General features: G+C 31.7%; 1 protein-coding gene across 1 annotated transcript; it reads left to right on the forward strand.

Annotated features, from left to right (window-relative positions):
* Window positions 1–376: 376 nt before the first annotated feature.
* Window positions 377–24,325, forward strand: LOC139519787 (uncharacterized). The gene is made up of 7 exons (XM_071312051.1): window positions 377–485; window positions 3,723–3,833; window positions 6,725–7,377; window positions 8,465–8,619; window positions 12,072–12,304; window positions 21,528–21,644; window positions 23,391–24,325. The coding sequence occupies exons 3-7, from the start codon at window positions 6,726–6,728 to the stop codon at window positions 23,722–23,724; spliced, it is 1,491 nt and encodes a 496-aa protein (XP_071168152.1). The 5' UTR covers window positions 377–485; window positions 3,723–3,833; window position 6,725; the 3' UTR covers window positions 23,725–24,325.
* Window positions 24,326–25,508: the final 1,183 nt, after the last annotated feature.

The following is a 25,508-nucleotide window of genomic DNA, read 5'->3' on the forward strand; positions in this document are numbered from 1 at the left end:
ATGTTTTACATTGCGTGTTCAAAAATAACTCACTTTGATTGTTGTTTTGTCACGATTTAACTGACACAGTGCAACTATCGATTAGTGGTATGTTATGATTAAAGAAAATATAATATGGGTGGTCGTAATAATATGTACCGCTCCATACGTTACCTTGCGTACCTTATTTTCTCAGTTTTATTTAACCTCATGCGTTATTTTAGAATACTTATCAACACTTTTCATCAATACAAATAAAACAATAATGACGTTTTTTCACTCAAGATATGCTCACTTCCAAGTTTTTATTTTGTATGTACGAGTAAATACTTGAGTCACAAAGTATACACTTTTCGTTTGTCGTTTGTCACGTGACCAATATTTTGCCCTTTTGAGAAGCCATCAAAATTTGTGTGTTAACAAAAAGTTACGGTGGTTTTAATTCTTTAAAGAAGTATGTTTGAAGTGAATTTATAGATGATAACGAAACCCATGTTGTTTTTTCGGTAAGTAGAATAAAAACTTCAATGCAAAGTATTTGTTTGTAACATGTGAAAAAAAGAAATTCACAAAACATGATTTTCTGATTCTCAAGCATATAGCTATATTTAGAACACCAAAACAAATATGTAACTTGATCTAATTATGAAACTATTGTTTACTGAAACTGAAATTATATATATCAATGCAGCTCATGTTGAACCTTTAATGAACAGAATTTAAATTTGAGCGATGGTTTTGTTGGAAGGAAGAAATGTATTCATGAAACATTGCTGTGCTCTCTACCATGGAAAGACCAAAACAAAACGTGCCCACATGATTGGTTGTTACAATAATCAATACGATAGTGTCAGTTATATTTGTGGACATAAGACTATTCAAACTAAATGCGATGTAACTAAAAAACAGCAATGTGATTCTTTGTCGACAATATTACCTTAAAACCTAAATAAAATAATGCAAGTTGGTTAAATCTTTTCGTTTCATGACCATTTTGCTATGACCTATATGTAAACTAATCGGCAATGACTGATAAGTAATGACCCGTTTTCTGTGGAAAACGTTCGTTCTTTCATCAAATCGAAGAACACGAAGTATTGAATCGCAGCGGTGAGCATTGTGAGCATAACATTGTAATTAATTGATAGTTCATTTTCAGTTCAGTAAATAAACTCATCATAGATACCAGGATATTAAAATATAGTAACATTATTTCAATCACCCAAAAGTATTGTCTATTTTTAGAACCTATAGAAAAAAATAAAAGAAAAAATGAATAGTAATTACATAAAAAAAAAAAAAAACAATTTTGAAATAAAATTTGAAAAAAAAACGTCAGTAACAAATAAAATAAAAACTTGTCATCTAAATAATAACTTTATCTAATATTTACAATAGACAATAATCATAAAGGGCTTACAGATAAAATCTCCTTCAAATGTTTTCTTAATCACGATTTCGTTTATCATTGATAATCACATAGTGACTGAAATGTTTACAACTCAACGTTTATTTCAAAACTGGAAGCATGTAACGCATTTCAATCAAAAAAGCTGGAAAAAAATCCAGCAATAAAGAAATATAATTATCTGTATCCTCCAATTAATCTTGCTTTTTAAGGGTTATCGATTACACGGAGTGTAACATGTATCTGACCTGCGGAAAACGATGACATCGCGGCAATTTTATTATGAGTATAGGGATATTTAGATCCACATTTGGCCTATTGTGTGAATAAAAGTATCATTCCTGTAACTCCCTTAACTACCGAATGTTACAAACAAACCACATCATGTAATCATTATCATTATCGTTTCCTTCTGTTAGCGAGTATTCAGAAATGACTAGCATATGCTGTGATTGAGCTCGTGCAACATGTTTAGCCCGGTTGCACTCTTTATGAACTTGTCCCAAATCTGGAGATTCTAGTTCAGTGTTTGTCGTTTGTTCATATATGCCATATTTGAATTTCATAAAATTGTTTTTAATGAGTTTGAATTGTTCCATATTTTTTCAAATTCGGCCATTTTATATCCGACTAAACGGTATGGATGTTTCTCATTGTTGAAGACCATACGATGGCTTTTGACGTGTCACTTGGTTTGGAATTGCCTTTCCTGCAACTATATTATAAAATGGAACGCTTATGCGTCTTTTGTGAATTTTGTTTGGACACATTTGTGGAATTTACAACGAGTTGTATTTTGTCTGTTTTTCGACATTTGTTTATCAGCAAATTAAATCTCCTTTTTGTTCCTTGTGTCTTGTTTTTATATTGTCTGGTGTATTTTTCTTATTTTTGAGAAATATAGATTTCTACACTGCAACAGGTGTATTACGATATTTCTCAACTCGAGACAGTAAAAATTTTTTAAGGCGCGAGACTTGTCGAGCTCTTTAAATAACTAAAATTTAATGGTCGAGAGTGGAGAAATATCGTAATACACGAGTTATAGTGTAGGAATCTGTTTCGCTAATGATTTTTATCCTTCTTTTTCAAAGATTTTCAGAAACTTGTGTTCTTTACAAGCGACGTCATCAGGCATTGTCGCATTTTTTTATGACGTCACAATAGGAAAATTCAGAAGAAAACAAAACATTTAGACGTCATAATCAAATTTCGACTAATCATTTGCCGAGAACAGATTTTTCACTAGTCAGGAGAAATATTTTTCTCACACCGGTCAGGAAATATGAAAATAGCACAAAAATTAGAGAAAGCTAGTTCTCTATTTTTTGTGTTATTTCACATTTACTGACCGGTGTGAGAAAAATATTTCTCCTCACTAGTGAAAAATCTGTTCTCGGCAAATGATTGGTCGAAATTCAATTGTGATGTGATTGGTCGAAATTCAATTGTGATGTTAAATTTTCTTGTTTTGCTTCTGAATTTTCTTATTGTGACAATTATGTTTGTCAAACATATGACAAAAAATTCAGTGTATGTAGCTTGTTTAAATTAATTGATTTTATAACAAATCCGGACATCAATTCTAATATAAATTAAGTCTTCAAATAAATACATTTATATTTACAAGAAGAATCAAAAGAATCCACCAATATTAAAAACGGATGTAGATTACCATATGAACAAGTATCGTCCATTCTTTTTATCTGTTGTTAATTTTTAAAGAGTTTTGTGAAACCTAAAGAAAATACTTGAGCTTCAGAAAATATCATTCAAATAAAGATGCAGCAAAATATTTATATAACACACACACACACACACACACACACACACACACACACACACACACACACACACCCACACACCCACACACCAACACACACACACACACACACACACACACACACACACACACACACACACACACACACACACACACACACACACACACACACACACACACACACACACACACACACACACACACACACACACACACACACACACACACACACACACACACACACACACACACACACACACACACACACACACACACACACACACACACACACACACACACACACACACACACACACACACACACACACACACACACACACACACACACACACACACACACACACACACACACACACACACACACACACACACACTGTCTCTTTCCTCTCCCTCATTTCAAACTCTTTTTTGGTTTCATCAAATGTTTTAATTTGACACTTCTCACTATAAAAGATAATATTTCACGAAGACGTGTTCACAGTCACAAAAACTATTTAAAGAAATAAAAAAATTGTATTTGTATTTATTTCAGCTAAATTCTAATTTCTTAGAAGTGGCAAGATGTACGTTACTTTATTCAAACTTATAGCTGAAATGACCATTCACCACAATTATCCAATGCCAACAATGACACGCTAAACAAGTATGTTGTTTTAATATATTCATGTTTGACTTAGTTCAGTTATATTTGCAACGTTTAAAGTGTTTTATTCCTAATATGTTTACTGAGAGATCAACTCTAGTTCACATACATATATAATTGAATTAATACTGAACATATTATCCATTCCTGTAAAATGGTACAATCAGTGCCCAAAAGGATTTACGAGCAAAATTTAAAACGCATTTATACATTATTTGCTATTGACTTTCTTCCGTAAATGCAGAAGAAAAAGAAAAAACATACAAAGGTTTAACCCACCATTTTCTTAAGTGTATGTAAGTCATAATTATGGCAATTGTTTTTCACCTGTTCCTATAATTGATAGTGTTTGGTATCGTCATTTTCTATAGACTTTCTTCTTTTTAAAAATCTTATATTTTGGTTACTATCCTAAAATCCTTTTGTGGCATTCAAATGTACATCAAATAAGTTGTATTGTCCTACTTCATGTTTATTTTGCTTTAATATTAAATGTAATTGTTTGTACATATATATTCTCTGTAACTATGTAACTTGTAGTTAATGAGATATTAAATTCTTTTCTTCATTCTTTCCTAGCAAAAAGGGACAGTATTATTTATAACAAAAAGTAAAATTACAAAAATACTGAACTCCGAGGAAAATTCAAAATGGATAGTCCCTAATCCAATGGCAAAATCAAATGATAAACCACATAAAACGAATGGACAACAACAATTATATTGTTGACTTGGTACAGACATTTTCAAATGTAGAAAATGGTAGATTAAATACTTTTATCTAAGCTTAGATTACCCTTTTTAGCTCACCTGGCCCGCAGGGCCAAGTGAGCTTTTCTCATCACTTTGCGTCCGTCGTCCGTCGTCGTCTGTTAACTTTTACAAAAATCTTCTCCTTTGAAACTACTGGGCCAAATTTAACCAAACTTGGCCACAATCATCATTAGGGTATCTAGTTTAAAAAATTCGTCCGATGACCCGGCCAACCAACAAAGATGGCCGCCATGGCTAAAAATAGAACATAGGATTTTGGATTATATCTCTGAAACCAAAGCATTTAGAGCAAATCTGACAGGAATAAAATTGTTTATCAGGTCAAGATCTATCTGCCCTGAAATTTTCAGATGAATCGGACAACCCGTTGTTGGGCTGCTGCCCCTGAATTGGTAATTTTAAGGAAATTTTGCCGTTTTTGGTTATTATCCTGAATATTATATTAGATAGAGATAAACTGTAAACAGCAATTATTCAGCAAAGTAAGATCTACAAATAAGTGAACATTACCAAAATGGTCAGTTGACCCCTTAAGGAGTTATTGCCCTTTATAGTAATTTTTTTACAATTTTTCGTAAATTTTTGTTATCTTTTACAAAAATCTTCTCCTCTGAAACTATAAAGACAAATTTAACCAAACTTGTCCACAATCATCATGAGGGTATCTTGTTTATAAAATGTGTCCGATGACCCTGACCACAAACCAAGATGGCCGACATGGCTAAAAATAGTACATAGGGTAAAATTCAGTTTTTGGCTCATATTTCTGAAACCAAAGCATTTAGAGCAAATCTTACAGGATAAAATTGTTCATTAGGTGAAGATCTATCTGCCCTGGAATTTTCAGACCAATCAGGTAACCCGTTGTTGGGTTGCTGCCCCTGAATTGGTAATTTTAAGAAAATTTGGCAGCTTTTGGTTATAATCTTGAATATTATTATAGATAGAGATAAACTGTAAACAGCAATAATGTACAGCAAAGAAAGACCCACAAATAAGTCAACATGATAAAAATGGTGAATTGACCCCTTAAGGAGTTATTGCCCTTTATAGTCAATATTTAACAATTTTCATAAATTTTGTAAATTTTTGTAAATTTTTACAAAATACTTTCCACTGTAACTACTGGGCCGAATTCAATATAGGTAGAGATAACTATAAGCAGCAAGAATGTTCAGTAAAATAAGATCTACAAATACATCACCTTCACCAAAACACAAGTTAGTCATTAATCCATCTGTGTCCTTTGTTTAATATGCACAATGACCAAGGTGAACGAGACAGGCTCTTTAGGGTCTCTAGTTTCTTTGAGGAAGAAAAAAGTTCTCTTGAGGAAAAATATTTTTCCATTGGGAAAATTTGATTTTAATTCAGGAATACAACTTTTTCTGTGAGGAAATTGTCATAAAAGGGGCATAACTTTTTCAACTGTGGTGCTAGAGCTAAAATTATTTAGGACAAATATCAATTAACTAATACCAACTACGTTATCAACTTCGTTCTGACGTAACTCCAAAAATCAAGGTGAAAACTTTTGCACTCATCTGAATTGCAAACTTGTCCCGGAGACTGTTTTACTATTAGCATGTATTGGCCTCAGATACAATATTCGGACCTTATGCAAATTAAATATCAAGGAAATAATGCATGGACGTGTAAAATTAGGATAATCAGCTTACCCCTTAAATATTAACTATAGTTGGGGTATGGTAGGCTTGTCTGTTTCCGTCGGTTTAGCTGGGTTCACATGACCTTGATCTCATTAATGGATCATTAAAAATGTTTAGTTTCAGTTATAATTCTAGTAAACCTTCATATTACAGACAATCTTTTTTAACGATTATAGGCAGGGCAGACGGGATATTTCAGCATGTGGACTCTTGATAATTGTTACCTAAGTATCTTCACCCACTTTCAAATATTTCTAGGCTTCATGAAGGATATAATAAGATAAATCATAACATGTCATGACATATCAACATCATTGTTAAATGATTTTCTTATTGACTTTGGAAATTCACATCAGCTAGTTTAACAAAAAGGACAATCAATAATAAACATACGTATTTTTTTTTTAAATTAGTCAATGTAAAAATTATTAAATATTTTGTTTTGTAGAATGGCTGAAAAGAAATCAGAGTCGGCTAGTTCGGACTCAGAATCTACAAATGATGAGAACGTATCCTATAGTGAAATGCAGGAAAATATTAATAATGAACATCAACAGTCTGCGGGGGGTAATCAATCTGCAGCAGTTAATGAGAACTTTGATGAACTGGACGGCACTTTAAACAGTAATGCAGTAAGGCAACAGACATCAGATATAGGAAAACCAGATAGTAATATTCACCATTCTGAATCAACACATGCTCCAGCTGACATGAACACAAATCAAGGTTGTCAGTCTTTTCAAGTATCCGATCGTAATCCTCTGGAAAATGTAGGAAGAGGCCAGAGGCAAGTTACAGGGTTATCACAGAGAATTGAAGAACAAAGAGAGGAAATTCAAATTTTTGTTTCTTCACTTACAAATGCAAACCATAATTGTCCAAATACACCAGGCAGTGTGTCAATCAATTCTGAGAGCCAACAATTGTTTGAAGAGGATGAATTCCATCAAAGTCGTACTACCATTCCAACAGCGGAAACAAGTCATTGTCAGCCATCAGATGAAGGTCCATCACAAATGCATATTGGATCAGTTCTTAGAGTATGTAATCCTAACAGAACAACCAGTAGAGATGTGCCTCAAAATCAAAATAGTTTTGAAGGTAAAATGCTATTTCATACTTGCAGTCAGTAGTGATTTATGTTTTGTGTTTACTTTTAAATTCTTACATGGTAACTATTAAAACAAACAAGTTTCAGAACTTTAAATTAAATTCATGAATAGCATCTGTGGATTCATATATTTTCATGCGTACAAATAGTCTTCGATTATAGATAAACTGTATGTTCGTTTATATATTTGATTTTGTGGTTTTGCATGCAACTTATCGAAAACATGTACTTCGTGAAACATTTAAATTCTTGGTTCACCTTAACCTACGATACCCGTCTATATTGGTATCCCACGAGTCATAATGAATCCACAGTAACGAAAGAAAGGTTATTCTTGATAAAAAGGTAACCGTGATTGTTCATGATGGATCTTATTTTAGAAATGTTACCAAGTTATAATGTGTCATTTGTATATATTGCACATTGAAAGTTATAAAACACTGATAACACAAAATGTTGAACAAAAATAATTTATAGGCTAATAGGAGATGATATAAGGCTCTCTAAGATAAAAAAAAAAAAAAAAAAAAAAAAAAAAAGTTACATTTATAATTTCATGCAAAGTTATGTTTCATTATTACACATACAATATTTTGAAAATTACACGTACTTGAAAAATAATATGAAAATAAAGGTATGAAGCATGATTGTAATTGACAAATTGTTCACTGTACTGATTAAAACATGTAAAACTACTTTTGTCAACTTAAGAACAATTACTTTTGATTAACCTAATCCGGGTAATAAAGAACGACTAGCGTGCGGCTGCCATCAGTATCTGTGCAATAACGTATGAACTGGTCAAAGATACTGACGATGTTCACTTTGACCGTTAGCACTTGATTTTATGCCTGTGTACTTAACTATGAACAGTTCAACAAATTATATGTTGTTTCTGTTGCAAAAATGGAGGTTACTTTCAAATTTATGAATTTCTCGTTTGCCGTTTGAAAAGCGCACTGAAAGTGCCTTCGAAATACATTAACCCCTATAATCTGCCAAGTAGACTGCTTATTTTTTTGTACTGATATATGATATACAATAAAATTATACATAATATTTATTACTATATTTCAGGATTACCAGTAATGTTTGAAGACTTGTCAGACACTTCGTCGTTCTACAACACCTGTACAATTGACACAACTCTGATGATAATATTTTATCAATTTATAACTAACCGTAACCTTGCCAATATGATGACAAGCAGTACATATGCATTTTTCAATACTGTAAGTATTATTTTTATGCCTCAGTGCCAATGTTTTATATTTGTTTTTGGTCATGTGAACTCTTTTCATTACTTAGCGTCTGTCATCTCTAATCCGTAGACCACGATCGTTCATCGACTACCTACTTAAAAGATGTGGTAGATGATCGATGTTGCAAATGATAAAAATAGCATCTGGGTAAATCATAGGTATTGTCTACTATCTTTTATAACGTTAACGATAGAATTAATATTACTTTGAACCATAGATGGCAATAAATACAAACAGATTAGCATGGTCGAAATATGTGGTTGTCTCCTGATGAGAGTCTTTGCTCTGACAAGACAAATTTAATCCAATTTTTCAAAGCAACTGCTTTTATTCAAAAGCGCATAGTTATCTTTTTGACAAATATTAAGTCAAAGTATTTGAGCAGATTTCTTATTAGTAATTCAAAATATTCTATACATGATTTTTAATTAAAAACATTAATTGAAACAGTTCAAAAACAATAGTAGTTTGTGTGGTTTCAAATTATGTTCGTGTAGATGTATCGTTTTATGTACAAAGAGATATCATGTCAGTTGTTGGTTTAATATATAAATTTGACTGAATAAACCCTTATACGTTTGAAGTGTATTTACAGAAACAGGTCAAGATGATCTTGTACATTCAAAAAAATTTCATTCATTCATAAACACAAGTTATCGTAAAATCACTATGCACGTTAAGGTAATGTAATGTTATCTCACAGTATTTGTTTGGAATTAAAGTAGCACAGTTTACGCTATCTGATTACGCTTACAAAATTTTTAAATACTTCATTGCAATAACGGGACAAGTTATTTAATAAGATATACTATCACTTGATCAAGGCTACTTGAAAGTGTCATTATGACCCTTTAGGCAATTGAAAATGATTAACTGTAGTTGTCAGAAAAATAATCATTTTGTGTTTTGTAATGTCTCTGTTTTTGTATAGATGCAAGATCAGCGTCCTTTTATTAAATGGTTTAAAAAAGATCAGCAAGTCAAAATCGTTAGTTCAGGAAGGACGACTTCAAATCTCAATAAAGTTGATTGTTTGCGTAGTTTGATTTGAAATAAGGTTGTACTTGTCAACCTTCTATTGCCGAAAGTATAAAATACTTTTAAAGGTTGTTTTAATAAAATATTCATATAATTATATTATTTCTTAAAAAAAAAAAAAAAAGATTTCCAGAAAACCTCTTTTATGTTATCGTATCGGTAGAAGGATGACTAAGTAGATCGATGGTTGACGGGACTTCCCCGTAGGTCGAAGGTTGACTTTTGCAAAACAAACAATAGCAATGTGCTAGAAGGTTTAATTTTTTCTTAAACAATTAAAACCTGCGTACCAGACTCGTGGTTGACTGTGGTTCAGACATTTTACCACTATCAGTTTTCGAAATATTATGGCTAAGTTAAGTTTGTGTCTCTCTTGAAGACGATGAGAATAATTCTGAAACTCTACTACTAAATAGAGTTTAATGGTGACTACCCTGAAGCTCGTTCTGCCAACCTTCTATTTATAATTTTCCGGTCAATTGATCAACCAATCAAAACGTTTGTTATGTTCACAGGCAATCTCGTGTAATAGACCGCCAATAAACAAATAAATATGGCCCCTCTAGCAAATAAACTATGGCACTGCTGAGATTTAGATGATTACGACTAAAACACAAGTTATTACATTAAGAAAATAAGTAAGCTAATAAGGTAAACACATTACCAAATCATTTATTATAAAAAACCTGCCGTAAATATTCTGTACCAGGTGAAATTCCATCGTAAAAATAACGATGCTTAAACGTAAACAAAACACCTGACTCGTTAATTACTACTATAGATTATGGACACCACGAGTACCATTAATTCAATAATACGATCACTCAATCGTAACAATATAAATGAATGATTCTTGTTATAAAGAACTGTAGTTCTGTATAACACTCGCGTCATGAAATTTTAAATAATCAAGTGAATGGTGAATTCACGTACCGACTTGTTTTTTTTAATAATTACTTTTACTGCTTAATCCTCTTTTGGTAATATCCATTAGACGTGGCTCGGTACTTATACATTCTAACATTGTGTTATGTTCTTTGTCTTAATGCCATATTGTTTTTTCTGTCAAATTTGTTTGTTTTATAGTGATTAAGATTATAAGACAATATTTTGATATTTGTGATTGCTGTACCCCTATTATTATCATTTTTACTTATAATGTCTGTTAGTTTTGTACATACATTGTTTTCAATATAATTATACATAAATAATAATATTTGCCAATTTGTCATGCAATTAATATTATCTAGAAAAATATCATGAATAGAGCTAAACATTTAAATGCAAAATATGTCAGTAAGACACAATTTACAAACAAGATAACATGATCAAAATTGTCAGCCGACTCCTTTACACATTTATGCCCTATAATGACGATTGTCACACATTGGTTTAGTTGATGTTTGTTATCATTTAAACCGTAATAAACTGAAAGATGTACATGTCAATAATGAATAGGATATGAACTTCAAATAGTTACAAGAATTGTCGGAATGACCAGTGGACTCCGTATTAGTTTTGGTGGTTTTTAACGTTGCCTTTTACGATCCGATTTGCGATTAGCCTATACATCATCTTGAAACTACAAAAGAAACACTTTAGATGAATAAGATTAACTGGTAGGTCAAAAATTAATATTTTACTAAGCAGACTCATTGAGGCAATTTCTGTCCTTAAAGAAACTTGTCGGCTCACCTGGTCCGCATGCCCATTTGAGCTTTTGTCATTGCCTGAAGAATATTGGCGTCTTCTTTCGTCCCCTTTGAAACTACTGGGCTCAATCAAACCAAAACGTGTCCATACTGCCTACTGACAACATGTCCAAAATGGCTAAAAAGAGAACAAAGGGGTAAAATTCATTTTTGTCTGTTAATTTAAAACTGGCCTTAGAAAGCCTGACATTACAAGAATGTTCAGAATGATCAGATATATGCAATATATATTATAATATAATAATACCATTGGACAGAAACTCATTACAAAATTGATTAGCAGGACAAGATTTGCAATTCAATCAATATGACCGAATTCGGTTGGCGATTCCTATTTGTTTTTAAGCTACAGGCTGTGATTATAGTCAGAAAAAAGGCCTAGAAAAAACATGATGTTTTGTTTTGGTTTTCTTTCTTCTATCAATAACATTTGATTTGAGCTCCAAAATTGTAACCAGGAACAAAATAAGATTATATTTTTTTATTAGATAACAATTTACTTTTTTTAACAGAAAATTTCCTAGCCGTGTAAATGTCAATTTGTTAATACATGTTGTACACGTCTTTTTGAAACAATAATGCAAATTAATGACAAAAAAGTTTAGCAAATTTTGTTAGATTAAATTTTATAGAACAAATGATTAAATAATGACATTGCTTGCTATTTTGTAGGAACTGCCTTCCCTAGTTTCATTGTTTATGAGGAGACACTTTGATGAAGTTAGAACAATGTGGGCACGGATTATTGGACATACTTCCAGAAGGCATTTTAATGGCTCGGATGCATATCTGATAAATCATCCTTTCAGCAGTTTTATCATTTTCTGTTACAGAATTTATTGTAACAATATGCAATGTCCATTAATAGAGGGAAGATTTAATATGCCTGGAGTGCTTTTTCCGCGGTAATTGTTATGCATTTTAATTTTATAAGTTTGTGTAAAGATTTGTATTAATCTAGCATAAGTGTTTCTCGTTTCTCGTTTTTATATAGATTAGACCGTTGGTTTCCCGTTTAAATGATTTTACACCTAACAATTTGTGGGGTCCTTTATAGCTTGCTGTTCGGAATGAGCAAAGGCTTTATGTTACAGGCCATACCGGTACCGCGACCTATAATGGTTTACTTTAATAAATTGTTACTTGGATGGAAAGTTGTCTCATTGGCACTCATACCACACCTTCCTAAATCTATTTATCTCCCTCATATAAATAAATTAAACAAACAATGACTACCACACCTTTATGTGTCATAACACCAAATCATAGTACATCACACACAGTTGAATACGAAGAAGGGTATAACACATAATTACACCTTATATCTAAATGCCGGATATTGATTGGTTGGTAGCCAGTGTATTTATCACATATTCTAACATGTTTTTACTGCAGGTGAATACGCCTAAAATTCCTCTCTATGCCGTTGTATGAACCATTGTGGGTATTCCTTTTTTTATCCTCCCGAGCGTCCGCCTAATTTATTCGGAACAATTCTCACCTTATCTTGAGTATTAAATAAACTCATCATAGATACCAGGACTAAATTTTATATATACGCCAAACGCGCGTTTCGTCTACAAAAGACTCATCAGTGACGCTCGAATCCAAAAAGTTTAAAAAGCCAAATAAAATACTAAGTTGAAGAGCATCGAGATCCAAAATAGGCAACATGATTTGTTGATAGCGGTAATTCGAAGACTGTTAACAAGAATGTCAGGCAAAGCAACTGCGTGGTACTAATCTCGTGTTCGTATATTAAAGAATACAATGTGTATATAAAGTGGTAAGACGTCTTTTCAAATGACGTTTCCGTCATAGATACCATGACGTTGCATAAAGATATCGCTATAGTGTACACGTACATGTATAATACCCTCGAAACTATGACAGTTTCTACTTATCCGCAAAAGTATGCATACCCATGATGGTATAATACTTAACCCCTAACAGAAGGGAATGTGCCTTGTATTCATATGATGAAGACATAACCTTTCAATCAGTTTAATTGAGGTCTGGAGCTGGCATGTCAGTTACTGCTAGTAGTCTGTTGTTATTTATGTATTATTGTCATTTTGTTTATTTTCTTTTGTGTCATATTATGACATGACATATTATGTCCGGACTCGGACTTCTCTAAAACTGAGTTTAACTGTGCGTATCTTTTTGCGTTTTTTTTTTCTACATTGGCTAGAGGTATAGGGGGAGGGTTGAGATCTTAAAAACATGTTTAACCCCGCCGCAATTTTGCGCCTGTCTCAAGTCAGGAGCCTCTAGCCTTTGTTAGTCTGGTATCATTTTTAATTTTGGTTTCTTGTGTTTTAATCGGGGTTTAGTATGACGTCCATTATAACTGAACTAGTATGCATATTTGTTTAGGGGCCAGCTGAAGGACGTCTCCAGGAGCTGGAGTTTCTCGCTACATTGAGGACCCATTGGTGGCCTTCGGCTGTTGTCTGCTCTATGGTCGGGTTGTTGTCGCTTTGACACATTCCCCATTTCCATTTTCAATTTTACATGTTTGTGGATTACAGCTTAATATAAGCCTTACAAGTAAAAAATGCCATTCCAATCCATTATGTTTATTTGTTTTGTTCAAGCAACGTTGTCATTATAATGAAATTTGATGCAACTGTCATACAATTTAGAGGTTCTAGCTAGGTATAGAAGCAGGTTTAAATCACCATTTTCTACATAAGAAAATGCCTGTACCAAGTAAGGATTATGACAGTTTTTATCCATTCGTTTGATGTGTTTGAGCTTTTGATTTTTTTATTTGATTATGAATTTTCCGTTTTCAATTTTCATCGAAGTTCAGAATTTTCGTAATTTATCTTTCCATTCACATCTACAGAGAGTTTCCATTAAAATCTAAACGGTGTAATTGCAAACAGGGTTAGATGTACAACATATATATATTGTAAGTAATGATTGCATAGAAAACTGATTTCTCCAAACACAGGAAAATTCCGTTAATTGCAAATTGTTGATAGACGATAACATTTATAACCTTTATAAATATAGATGAATAAATCCTTTTGCATGAAATTCAAGTTTCGACAAATAATTATTAACTTCAATTTACCAATATTAAATCAATCAATCAATCAATCAATCAATCAATCCATACATACATACGCAGTACATAAATAGTAAAATGTAATGATCTAATAATTTAAATTGAATTATTGCATTAAAAATACACTTAGTTGTTTATTGTGTTTCAAACGTACGTCAGTCCATTATTTACGTTTTGCCATTTACATAATTACAACCATATATTTAAACATACGAAAGAATATGCTTTGAAGCGCCTCGTGGACTTTGGTCATATATAAGCACGTGCTCCCGCTAAATTTTCATTCAACGAGTATTTTTCAAGATTGCACAAGGATAGGACCAGAGCGTTAATAAGATAAGTTGATTTAGTTTATTCATTATACTTTAAATGCGTTTCATTTTATGCATTTAAATTCACTTTAAAATTTGATTACATTTAAAGAGCAAACTTTTAACCTGTAACGATAAAGTAAAACAGGTAACTTTAAATTTAACACGTGTTTGCACGGAGTCGTAATTTTGTTAACCCTTTTCACTATTAAATACATGAATTGTTTTATGTCAATTCAATATTACAGTTATATGTATGCTTATTTATTACCGTTTAATTTCATTGACTTCTGGTTTTGCATTTAATTCAGTTCTTAAACATGATATTTTTAACGGTAAATTTTTTGTTTTCTATTTTACGATTGTAGCATTACATATTCTCATTTAATTAGCTATGAAATGCATGTATAGGATTGCTTACGTTTATACGCTTAGTCATTTTAATTCGCGGACTTTACCTACCTGTATTGATTTAAATTGACACTAACATTATACCGGTTATTCAAGTTACGGAAGGCCCGAGTATTACAAATGTAACGGCATTTATTTAATTATAAAATCAACTGCTGTTCAGTTTGCTCGATGTTATTGTACATACATGTATATAGCGGTCTTTAAATTTGATATTATAAATTGACACTTATATTATACCTGTTATAAAATTATGGAACACCCAATTATTACAAATATATTGCATTTACAACTGCTGCCCAAATTACTACAGGTTATTATACACTTCTAGCTGTCTTAGGATGCGTACTTGAATACACATTTATAATTGTATATATATTTCAAGTACGGAACAGTTGTTAAATTAACGATTTTATCTATATGCAGCCGAAGCATCAATGTAATCTGTTTTATGAATTAGAAGATCTTTATATATTTACAAACTTTATACTAATATTGATTTCATTTATAAAATACCTAAAAGGAATGAATATCGTCGGAGATTATGGCCCAGGGTCAACGACGTTAGGGTTCAACAACCTGCTCCTCATGAGAACCTGCACCCGAAGATGAACCCGTCCCTGAGGAAGTTGTTCAAGTGGTCAACAGAGGTAGACGTGGAAATAGAAGGCGTGCTGCTCCATAGAATCAGCAAGCAGATCAACCTGTGAGCCATTAATCAGCATCCACATCAGAAACAGCTGAAAACTACGGCTTTCAGGCTGGACCGGGTAATACTTTAATAATACTGGTCCCTTGTTAATGTCATGTGCTAATGAAGTTGATATAATTGTTTCTCAACAAAAAAAAAATATGGAACTTTGTATATGCTGATTTTGTAATCTACTCAAACAAATAGTCAATATTATAGCAATGTGGACCAGAAACAAAGTGTTACTGTTGAAAATGGAATGCTTTTCCTTTCCAATAAACCTTCAAAGGTCAATACTATAAATAACATTGAATAATGGACTGAAGCTTTTGCAATTTTTTCTAAAATACTTCTTCAAAAGCATGCTAGCTTAGCACACTACTTGTTTACGTGCATGTCAATCATAAGATATACTATATCAGATGCTCCTTTTGACAGAGTTTACCAGTATGTTAGACAATTGCCATTTTTATCTATTTTTATCTTGAACTTTATTCAGATAGTGCTGGTGGATTAAGTAAAGGGTGTGCAGATTATCTTAATGGTAAATGGATTTTTCTCGAGTGGCCTAAAGATTGAAATAGTTTGGAAATATTTAATGATATAACATACTTTGAAATCATTTTAATAGCACTTGCAATATTTTTGTGGTTTGATCAATTTTACAAGAAAACATACTTTTTCACATTGATAATCTGGCAGTAGTGAATATTTTAAACAAAAAGTCAAGCAAATCTGAACGAGTTATGTCCATTTTGAGACTAATTGTTTACTGTTCACTTATTGGTAATTTTCAGTTTAAAGCTGTTCACATTTTGTCAAAGGACAATGCAATTTCTGATGCATTATCTCGTGCAAATTTTCAGAAATGTCGACGTCTAGTACCACTAGCCAACGATCGTCCACATCCAATTCCAGTGGAGTTCTGGAACCTTTTGAAGACGAAGTGAATAAACTTTTACAGCACTCTCTTTCTTCAAATACAACGAATGTGTATGAAAATGCTATCTGTTCATTTAATAAATTTCGGACCAGTTTTCAAATAGAGAAAAGTTGGCCACCACCTGTTGATCACATAATTAACTACGCTGCATATCTTTCAAAAAATTGTTATTCCTACACCACTGCAAAAATATATCTATCAGGAATTAATAATAAGTTGAAAATTAATATTGGAATGATTATAGAAAATCATTCATTTTGGAAAAAATGTTAAAAGGTATGCAGCATTTGGGTAAAAGAATTGATTCAAGAAAACCTAGTACTGTTGATGTATTGAAACGGATTATATTAATTCTTCATCATGTTTGTAAGTCAATTTATGAGACAACACTGTTTAGGGCAGCATTTGCTTCAGCCTTTTTGGATTTACGAGAATTGGAGAAATCAAATATACTGACAAAAATGCTGATAATCATGTTTTAAAAATATCTGATATTAAATTTAATGATATTGATTCTGAAGTTTTTGTTACAATAATGTCTTCAAAGACGGATCAAATTGGTTGTTCACAACTTTAATATTGTCTTCAAATGTAATGACAACGAACTGTGTGTTGTCAAAACGATAAAAGATTACTTACAGTTACGTCCAGATTTTCAAGGCCAACTTTTTTGTCATCTTAATCATAATAAATTGACTCGTTTTCAGTTTTTAGCTGTTTTAAGGTCTTCTTTAAATTTTATTAGTTTGAATCCTGTCCGGTATGTCAGTATATAATGATGTACTAATAGTAGAGAATTTGATACATTGTTGCGGTTTACCAGATGCTGTTTTTCTTCACTGTGGTGGCAATGATATTGGACTTGTTAACTGTGAAAACTTCTATTTGATATTAAATTTATGCTAGATATAGTTGTACGTATGGTGAATGGAGGTAACTAATTTTTTCAAGCATTTTACCAAGGTTGAAATGGAGATATTCAAATGATTTCAAAGCAATGGATGCAACCAGGAAACGTATACATGGGGGAGTTAAATCACATTTAAATAAAACTGGGGGTTACACTTTAACTCATTCTGATTTTGAACACAAACATCAATCTTTATTTAATCATGATGGCGTCCATTTGTCGTTTATTGGCAATGATATATTTTTGAATTCATTTCAAACTGCCTTGGAACAATTTTACTATATACCAAATAATTCTGTTTATCCGATGCATGAATGATGTTGTTTGTTTATTTTGTTGTATGTTGAAATGAATAACAACTAGTTGATTATATTTTCATTGAATTTATGCTGCTTTAATTGTCATGGCAGATTAGCATTTGATTGAGAGTTCACTAAAATGCCAATTTTGGCAGTGATTTATTCAAATATCGTTCATTAAGCTGTTATGGATGTGCCCAGCAGCTAAAAATTGTTATGCATTTACTGTTGGTTTTCCTTCAATGACCAATTGTCATCAAGTTTTAACTTGTTTGCCAGTTTGTTGATGTTGGTTGTTTGTTGGTTTATTTTGTTGAATAAATGCCATGACAAATAATCAGCCAAATTTCAAATTTAATTGTTTGTTTGTTGTTTATATTGTTCTTGCGAAAGAATGGAACATAAAACATCTGCAGTTGTATATTCATTGCGCACATTGAATATGCAATAATAAAATTTAATGATCTAATAATTAAATTGATTTATTGCATTAAAAATACACTTAGTTGTTTATTGTGTTTCAAACGTACGTCAGTCCATTATTTACGTTTTGCCATTTACATAATTACAACCATAAATTTAAACATACGAAAGAATATGCCTTGAAGCGCCTCGACTTTGGTCATATATAAACACGTGCTCTGTAAATTTTCATTCCACGAGTATTTTTCAAGATTGCACAACCCACCCTCCCTCCCTTTGATAAACAAAATTGCTGCTGTTTTTAGTTTATTTTTCAGATTACATGGTGAACAGATCCAAATGTATTGAATGTTCCAATTAGATTGTCATGTATCATCAAAAGTGTCAGACGTTTTGATATTCATCGGCAGATCAATGAAACCTGAATATTCAAGGAATTTGCAGGAATAATAATAAAGAGTGTCTATCGTCATGGCATTCCGTTCAATATGGAAAGTGCGTTGGATGTCATCATCAACATGATTCAACTGGCAGTGATTTATTCAAATATCGTTCATTAAGCTTTTATGGATCTGCCCAGCAGCTAGAAATTGTTATGCATTTACTGGTTTCCTTCAGTGACCAATTGTCATCAAGTTTTAACTTGTTGGCCAGTTTATTGATGTTGGTTGTTTGTTGGTATATTTAGTTGAATATTGTTGAATAAATGCCATGACAAATAATCAGCCAAATTTCAAATTTAATTGTTTGTTTCTTGTTTATATTGTTCTTGCGAAAGAAAGGAACATAACACATCTGCAGTTGTATATTCATTGCGCACATTGAATATGCAATAAACTATCATTAATTAGAAACAAAATCAGAAACATAAATAGACAAATAATTTATCAAATCTTAACTAGTTATCTAGCTAGAAAGTTTGAACAGGGCGCAGAGCCTGACCTTATTTTTATTGACGTCATGCCTTTTTTCTGTCGTTTCTCGGGCATACCAAAAATCTTGGTATTTCTGCCTTTGAAATACCGGCAAATTCGTAATTCTTTCGTGAACAGAAAGTTCAGCTAGCTTTGCCTGTTTTTTTCAACCTATAATGATAAAGTCCCAAACTATGGGAACATATGTTCATTTAAACATACTTAACATATACACACTGTGTAAATTGTAAATAAAAGTGAAATTGTTATGTGGTGGCCAAACCGGTGCTTGAGGTGAACAATAAATTTTAGAAAAAATATGGAAGCCTGCTAGATGACTCAATTTGTTTAAAATTAGCGTGGACGAATAGTTTTACATGTAATGCAGAACGAGGTATTGTTGTTTTGTCTCATAAATATGTTTCGATGGCATATTTGTCCAATTTCTGTATTAATTTTGTACCTCAGATATTTGATCACTAATGAAATTAATTGAAACTTGTAAATCAATACTTTGTCTAAAAAATCAACATTAGCTTGTACTGCATTACATGTAACATTATTACATTTTTAATTTAGTTATAGCATATATTCTTTTGATTTAAATGTATCAATAAGCAGAAAGGGCGTATCCCATGTTGTCATATTATCATAGCGAACGAATTCAAATACGGTCAAACAATTTGAAGGTTATTTATCATTTTTGGTCAGATTTGGTCTGAAACCGTCCTAACAGATCTTATTTGCTCGCTACAAAATTCTCTCTTGCTTATTTGACATGCATCGACGGGCTGAATTATCTGTTGGGACTATTTTTGACGTTATTTTTGTCTCGTGGTTAGCAGGACACAATCAATCTAGATTTTGTATCAAAAGTGCAAATGCTATTAAGGTTTTCAATTAAATGAAAGATAAAATGTATTTATTTACTGTTTTTGTTTACTATCAAAAAACATAATTTGTAGACAAACTTTGCCAAATAAAGAGAGATAACTCATCTTTGTAAGCCGTTATAAAGGAATGTGTTATAAATTTTACTTATTTTGTTGTGTTGCTTGAAAATGAGACCCGCTATTTTATTTTTTAATTTTTATTGCCAATTGAAAAAGCAGATCTGCTTACACTTTATCTTAATCATCAAATTGTTTTTTTCTTTTTTTTCACAAAATTGTTTTTCCATATATAATCAAAACAAACTATTACCACACTGCACAATCTGTTCCTTCATAAAAAGCCCTGTCACCAATACTTTTTATTACATTTATTTTGTAAATTGTCCTAGAATGATGGCGCTAAACCATTGTAACGACCTTGGCATTGATTTGTTCGTTGACGACAATGTCATTATTTGTGTACGAACATAAGTTTGTTGATTAGTTATGTACGATCTGTGATAGCTTTAGATATAGATATATCTGAGATAAAAACTAGCTTTATAACAATGGTACAAATAATCATGATAAAATAAAAAAAAACGACTTTTAGATTTTGCAATGATGTCAGGACCATGCGTGTTAACGAACAGAAAGTCCATGCATCACCAATATATATACCGCCATCAAAATTAATTCGGACAAGGGCAAAATATCAATAGAAAAATGACCATTTTTTCTGAGAAAACTTGTAGATGTTGAATTTGCAATGAAGATAATTACTGACTATCTTGAAACGGGATGATGTGTTGATTTTATTTCTTTATTGAAGGTATCAGATAATTTCTTTTAGCGTTAAATTATTATCAGTTTTAGTTTGTTACCCCGATTTTGTTTTTTGTCCATGTATTTATGAGCTTAACCAGCGGTATACTACTGTTGCCTTTATTGCTCCTCTTGAACGTATGTTTTAGATTGGCAAAATCGGATGATACAATGATGAAAATGTAAGGAAAAGATGTCAGAATGTTAATAATTACAAATGGAACAAATTGAACAAAAATTAGCGACTTACCTTATATTAGCAAACCAATGGAGGAAACTTATGACTTAAAAAATATACAGTAAATATAAAAACGCCCGTTAAAGAATCTTTCTGACTTACAAAGCATACAATTTATGACTCAGACAGGAAACATACACATATAAATGATAAGACAATATGGTGGTACTTGGTAAAGTAAAACTGAAAATGTTTTCATTGTTTATTTTCAGTCTTCCAATAGGTGAATATTTGAATATAACGACCTGTCAAAATTTAATCAACAATTTTGACTTCCACCTGGAATATACTTGCACTCAGACTATTTTAGGATCAAGAGAGTATAATATGTGAGTAACGTTATCGTTTTTAATCATTCATTGATTAATTTCATTCTTTTTTTTTTGCGTATTTAGTAATTATTATAATATAAAGTAAAGTAATTTGATATATATTTCATTTCTAAGTTGTTTTATTTATTTCTTTAATTGTACGGAGTATTTTTGAAATAAAGCATATTGTATTGTATTGTATTGTATATTGATTAAACATGTATATTGTATTTATAAAAAAAAGTTACTTCAAGCTTATACAATTATCAATAATGCAAATTGGTTTCAATAAAATTCAGCATACCTCCATGCACTGTTGTTATAGTAAACAGTTGAGACTTTCATAATGATTTTTGAGAGCCATCTTTCAGATAGATATTACATATATAAACAAACAACATAGGTGGTCGAGCGGTCTAGCGCGTCGAATATAGTGCAGGCGATTTGGTGTCACGATATCTCAGTAGCATGAGTTCGAAACCCGGCGAGGGAAGAACACAAAATTTGCGAAAGCAAACTTTTTCAGATCTAACATTGTTGGGCTGATGTTAAGACGAGATGTATATATATAATGTTAAGAAAATTATTAAAAGAAAACAAAGGTTTCAAGTAATACTGACGTGGAAAGGTAACACCAGGCCATCGACATCTTCATTTTTATGAAGCCAAGGTGGTCGTGTGGTCTAGCGCGCCGGTTACAGTGCAAACGATTTGTTTGTCACAATATCTCAGTAGCATGGGTTCGAATCTCGGCGAGGGAAGAACAAAAAATTTGCAAAAGCAAATTTACAGATCTAACATTTTTGGGTTGATGTTTAGACGAGTTGTATACACAGAATGTACACAGCCATGTATTACCATCACTGCTGGAGATCCGATGGATAAATCTGTTGTAGAGTTGTCACTGGTTCAGACGTACTTATAAATATAATTATTTATGTGACTGTATCTTACATTAATTTGTAGGATCCTTTACTATAGATAATTTAGCTGATCTGGAAAAAACCCATCTTCATGCCTTATATATCATGGTCGTGTGGTCTAGCACACCGGTTACAGTGCAGGTGATTTGGTGTCACGATCTCTCAGTAGCATGAGTTCGAATCCCGGCGAGGGAAGAACAAACAATTTGCGAAAGTGAATGTACAGGTCTAACATTGTTGGGTTGATGTTTAGACGAGTTATATATATATATATATATATATATATACATTAGATTAATCGTTGACTATTTATTCAGTCATTTTATGTACATATATATATATAAATATTAGGCAGAACAGCAGACTAATCCAGCATCTCATAACTTACCTGAAACACAAGTACATGTAGTGTTCTTGTGTTTAATATTCATATCTCATCAAATTCTTGTTTTTTTTAACCCCTTGATAGTTTAAACATAAAGATTTGATTGGGTCACATGCAGTTGCCAATATTTAACCGTCATTCAGAATTAACAGTGGGGTAGTAATGGAAATTTGGCTTTTATTTACTATTTTATTACAACGATACTTGTTGAACTTCTCTGGCACAATTTCGCAGAAAACTGTCATACATGGTAAATTTGTTTTTTCTCCATTATCGAAAATTGATCATTATATTATATTATTTCGATTAAACCATTTTTGCAGATTTATGGGACTTTCACTAATACTTTGTCCAATGTACCAAAATGACACCGTGTGGTTCCATTCAATCATTATGTACTAATCGATGGGAGCCAATTTTATACGGACTAACGGTCTTGATTATTTTTCGTTCTAGGCTTTGTGGAGGTCAACTTACAATAACCAGAGCAGCAAGTAATGCCTTACAGCAGCCACCTATGATCATAATCAATATAGGAGAGTCAGGACTAAGAGGACGCAATATAGGAGATCTAAATGGAACAATTGAAGTTTGTGATTATCATTATTTCATTGGTGGTCTGACATTTGCTGCCGAAAATCACTTTACGGGTAGAATTTTACTATCCAACCAAGGGAGGACATTGTTTTATTGTAATGCTCAGGGAATTCGAGTTTTAGGTGAAAATGAGGAAGATCTAGATTACTTGAATTCTTTCTTGTCACTTGTTTTTCTATTTCGGATAATGTGATTGACATCTATCAAAGCATGACAGCATTATTTCAATCAAAAACTACACTTTCATGTTGCTTTCAATAAAAGAAATAAAAATACAATGATTAAATTATATAAAAATTAAAGATATATATGTATGAAATACAATAAGATCAAACAAAGATAATACGATTTAAAGGTAAAAAGATATAAAAACAAATCCAAATTCCTGTACACACTTTATGACATGATAAATAATTCAAAGTATTGATGCAGTATGTCTAGATCTTGCCTTAAATTTTAGACGGGTTTGAAATAAAATGTAGCCTTCTCTGAAAATGTAACCATTAAAAAGCTATGTTGTTTGTATGTTTATGATGCTGGTAGTAGATATTAGACAAACAGGTACAAAATATAATTTTCTAAGTTCAAAATGTACTGTAAGGGAGTAAATATCTTATAAATTAATACTCTTTTGTTCAACATTAAAAAATATCAATTTGCTCATATGTACCAAATTGTGAGATATTTGCATACAGCTTGTTTTTCAACCCTCAACTTTCAGTTCTTAGAATTGAGAGTTTTTATTTGTAACAAGGTACTTATATATACCTTTTTATGCAGTTATTTTGAAAGGTCAGTAACTATAAAGATTTTTTTTATATCCATTGTTTATGTTTTGAAATATTCTTTAAAGTATTGTTTATGGTAGCTCAGAGGTAAATTTTGAAATACCATGTTGACTTGCGATGTTATATTACATTTCTATAGTAACCATATCTTATCTGTTTTCAGTTAAAGATTTTCTTTATTAAATATTATTTCAAGTTAATTGTAAGATTTCTATTTTGTTTATAACTGATCGTTTAGTAATTTAATACTCGAGAAATAAATATAACGTTCAAATGTTCATAATATATTGGTTATGAAAAATGTTTTAGGATTATAAATACCTATCTTCCCGGCGAAAAAGGCAATTTTGTTTGCTTTTAGCTTTGAGACTTCAATTTCTACAAGGTGTCATTTGAGGCTGATTGTAGAAAGGTAGATAGGTACTAACCTATATTTATTGTTAAAAGTCATAACTGTCCAGAATGTTTTATGAGTAAGACTAAATGTCACAAGGTTATTGATACATTTCATAATGTTTGAACTATCTTATTACTTACAGACTCTAGATTAATATATTGGTTGGCTAATAGATACAGTTTAGATAAACGTTAGTTAATATCTATTATGTACAACACAGTCCTTTGTCTTTTATTATTTTTATTACTTGTGATGAGAAAAGCAAAAGGGCAGATTTTGTAACAGAAATCAACACGTATGATTTTGACATCAAAAGGGCTGATGATAATATCAAAATAGCTGATTTAAATATGGTTGTTTCTAAAAATCAAAAATGGCTGATTCTCAAATCAAATAGCTTATTTTACAATTAAAATGGCTAATTATACAATTAAATGGCTGCTTCTACAATTAAAATGGCTGTTTCTACAAATAAAATGGCTGCTTCTACAATTAAAATAGCTGATTATGAAATACAAACAGCTGATTCTCATATCGAAATGACTGATTTTTCAAATAAAAAAGGATGATTCTCAAATCACAAAGAGGCTTTGAAATAACATATTGAGTAACAATTGCATTCACACGATCAAACCCTTAGGTGGCTGGCTGCATAGGATTTTTTTAATTAGTCACATACTTAGGTTTTTTTTTTTACCTCAGGAATAGATTAATTTCGCAGTATTTGGCAAAACAGTTAGGAATTTTTGGAATGCTCTACAACTGCGTACTTTATTTGTCCCTTTTTACTGT

Source organism: Mytilus edulis, chromosome 4 (assembly GCF_963676685.1).
Source record: "Mytilus edulis chromosome 4, xbMytEdul2.2, whole genome shotgun sequence".
In the NCBI taxonomy this organism is placed as follows: Eukaryota; Metazoa; Mollusca; class Bivalvia; order Mytilida; family Mytilidae; genus Mytilus; species Mytilus edulis.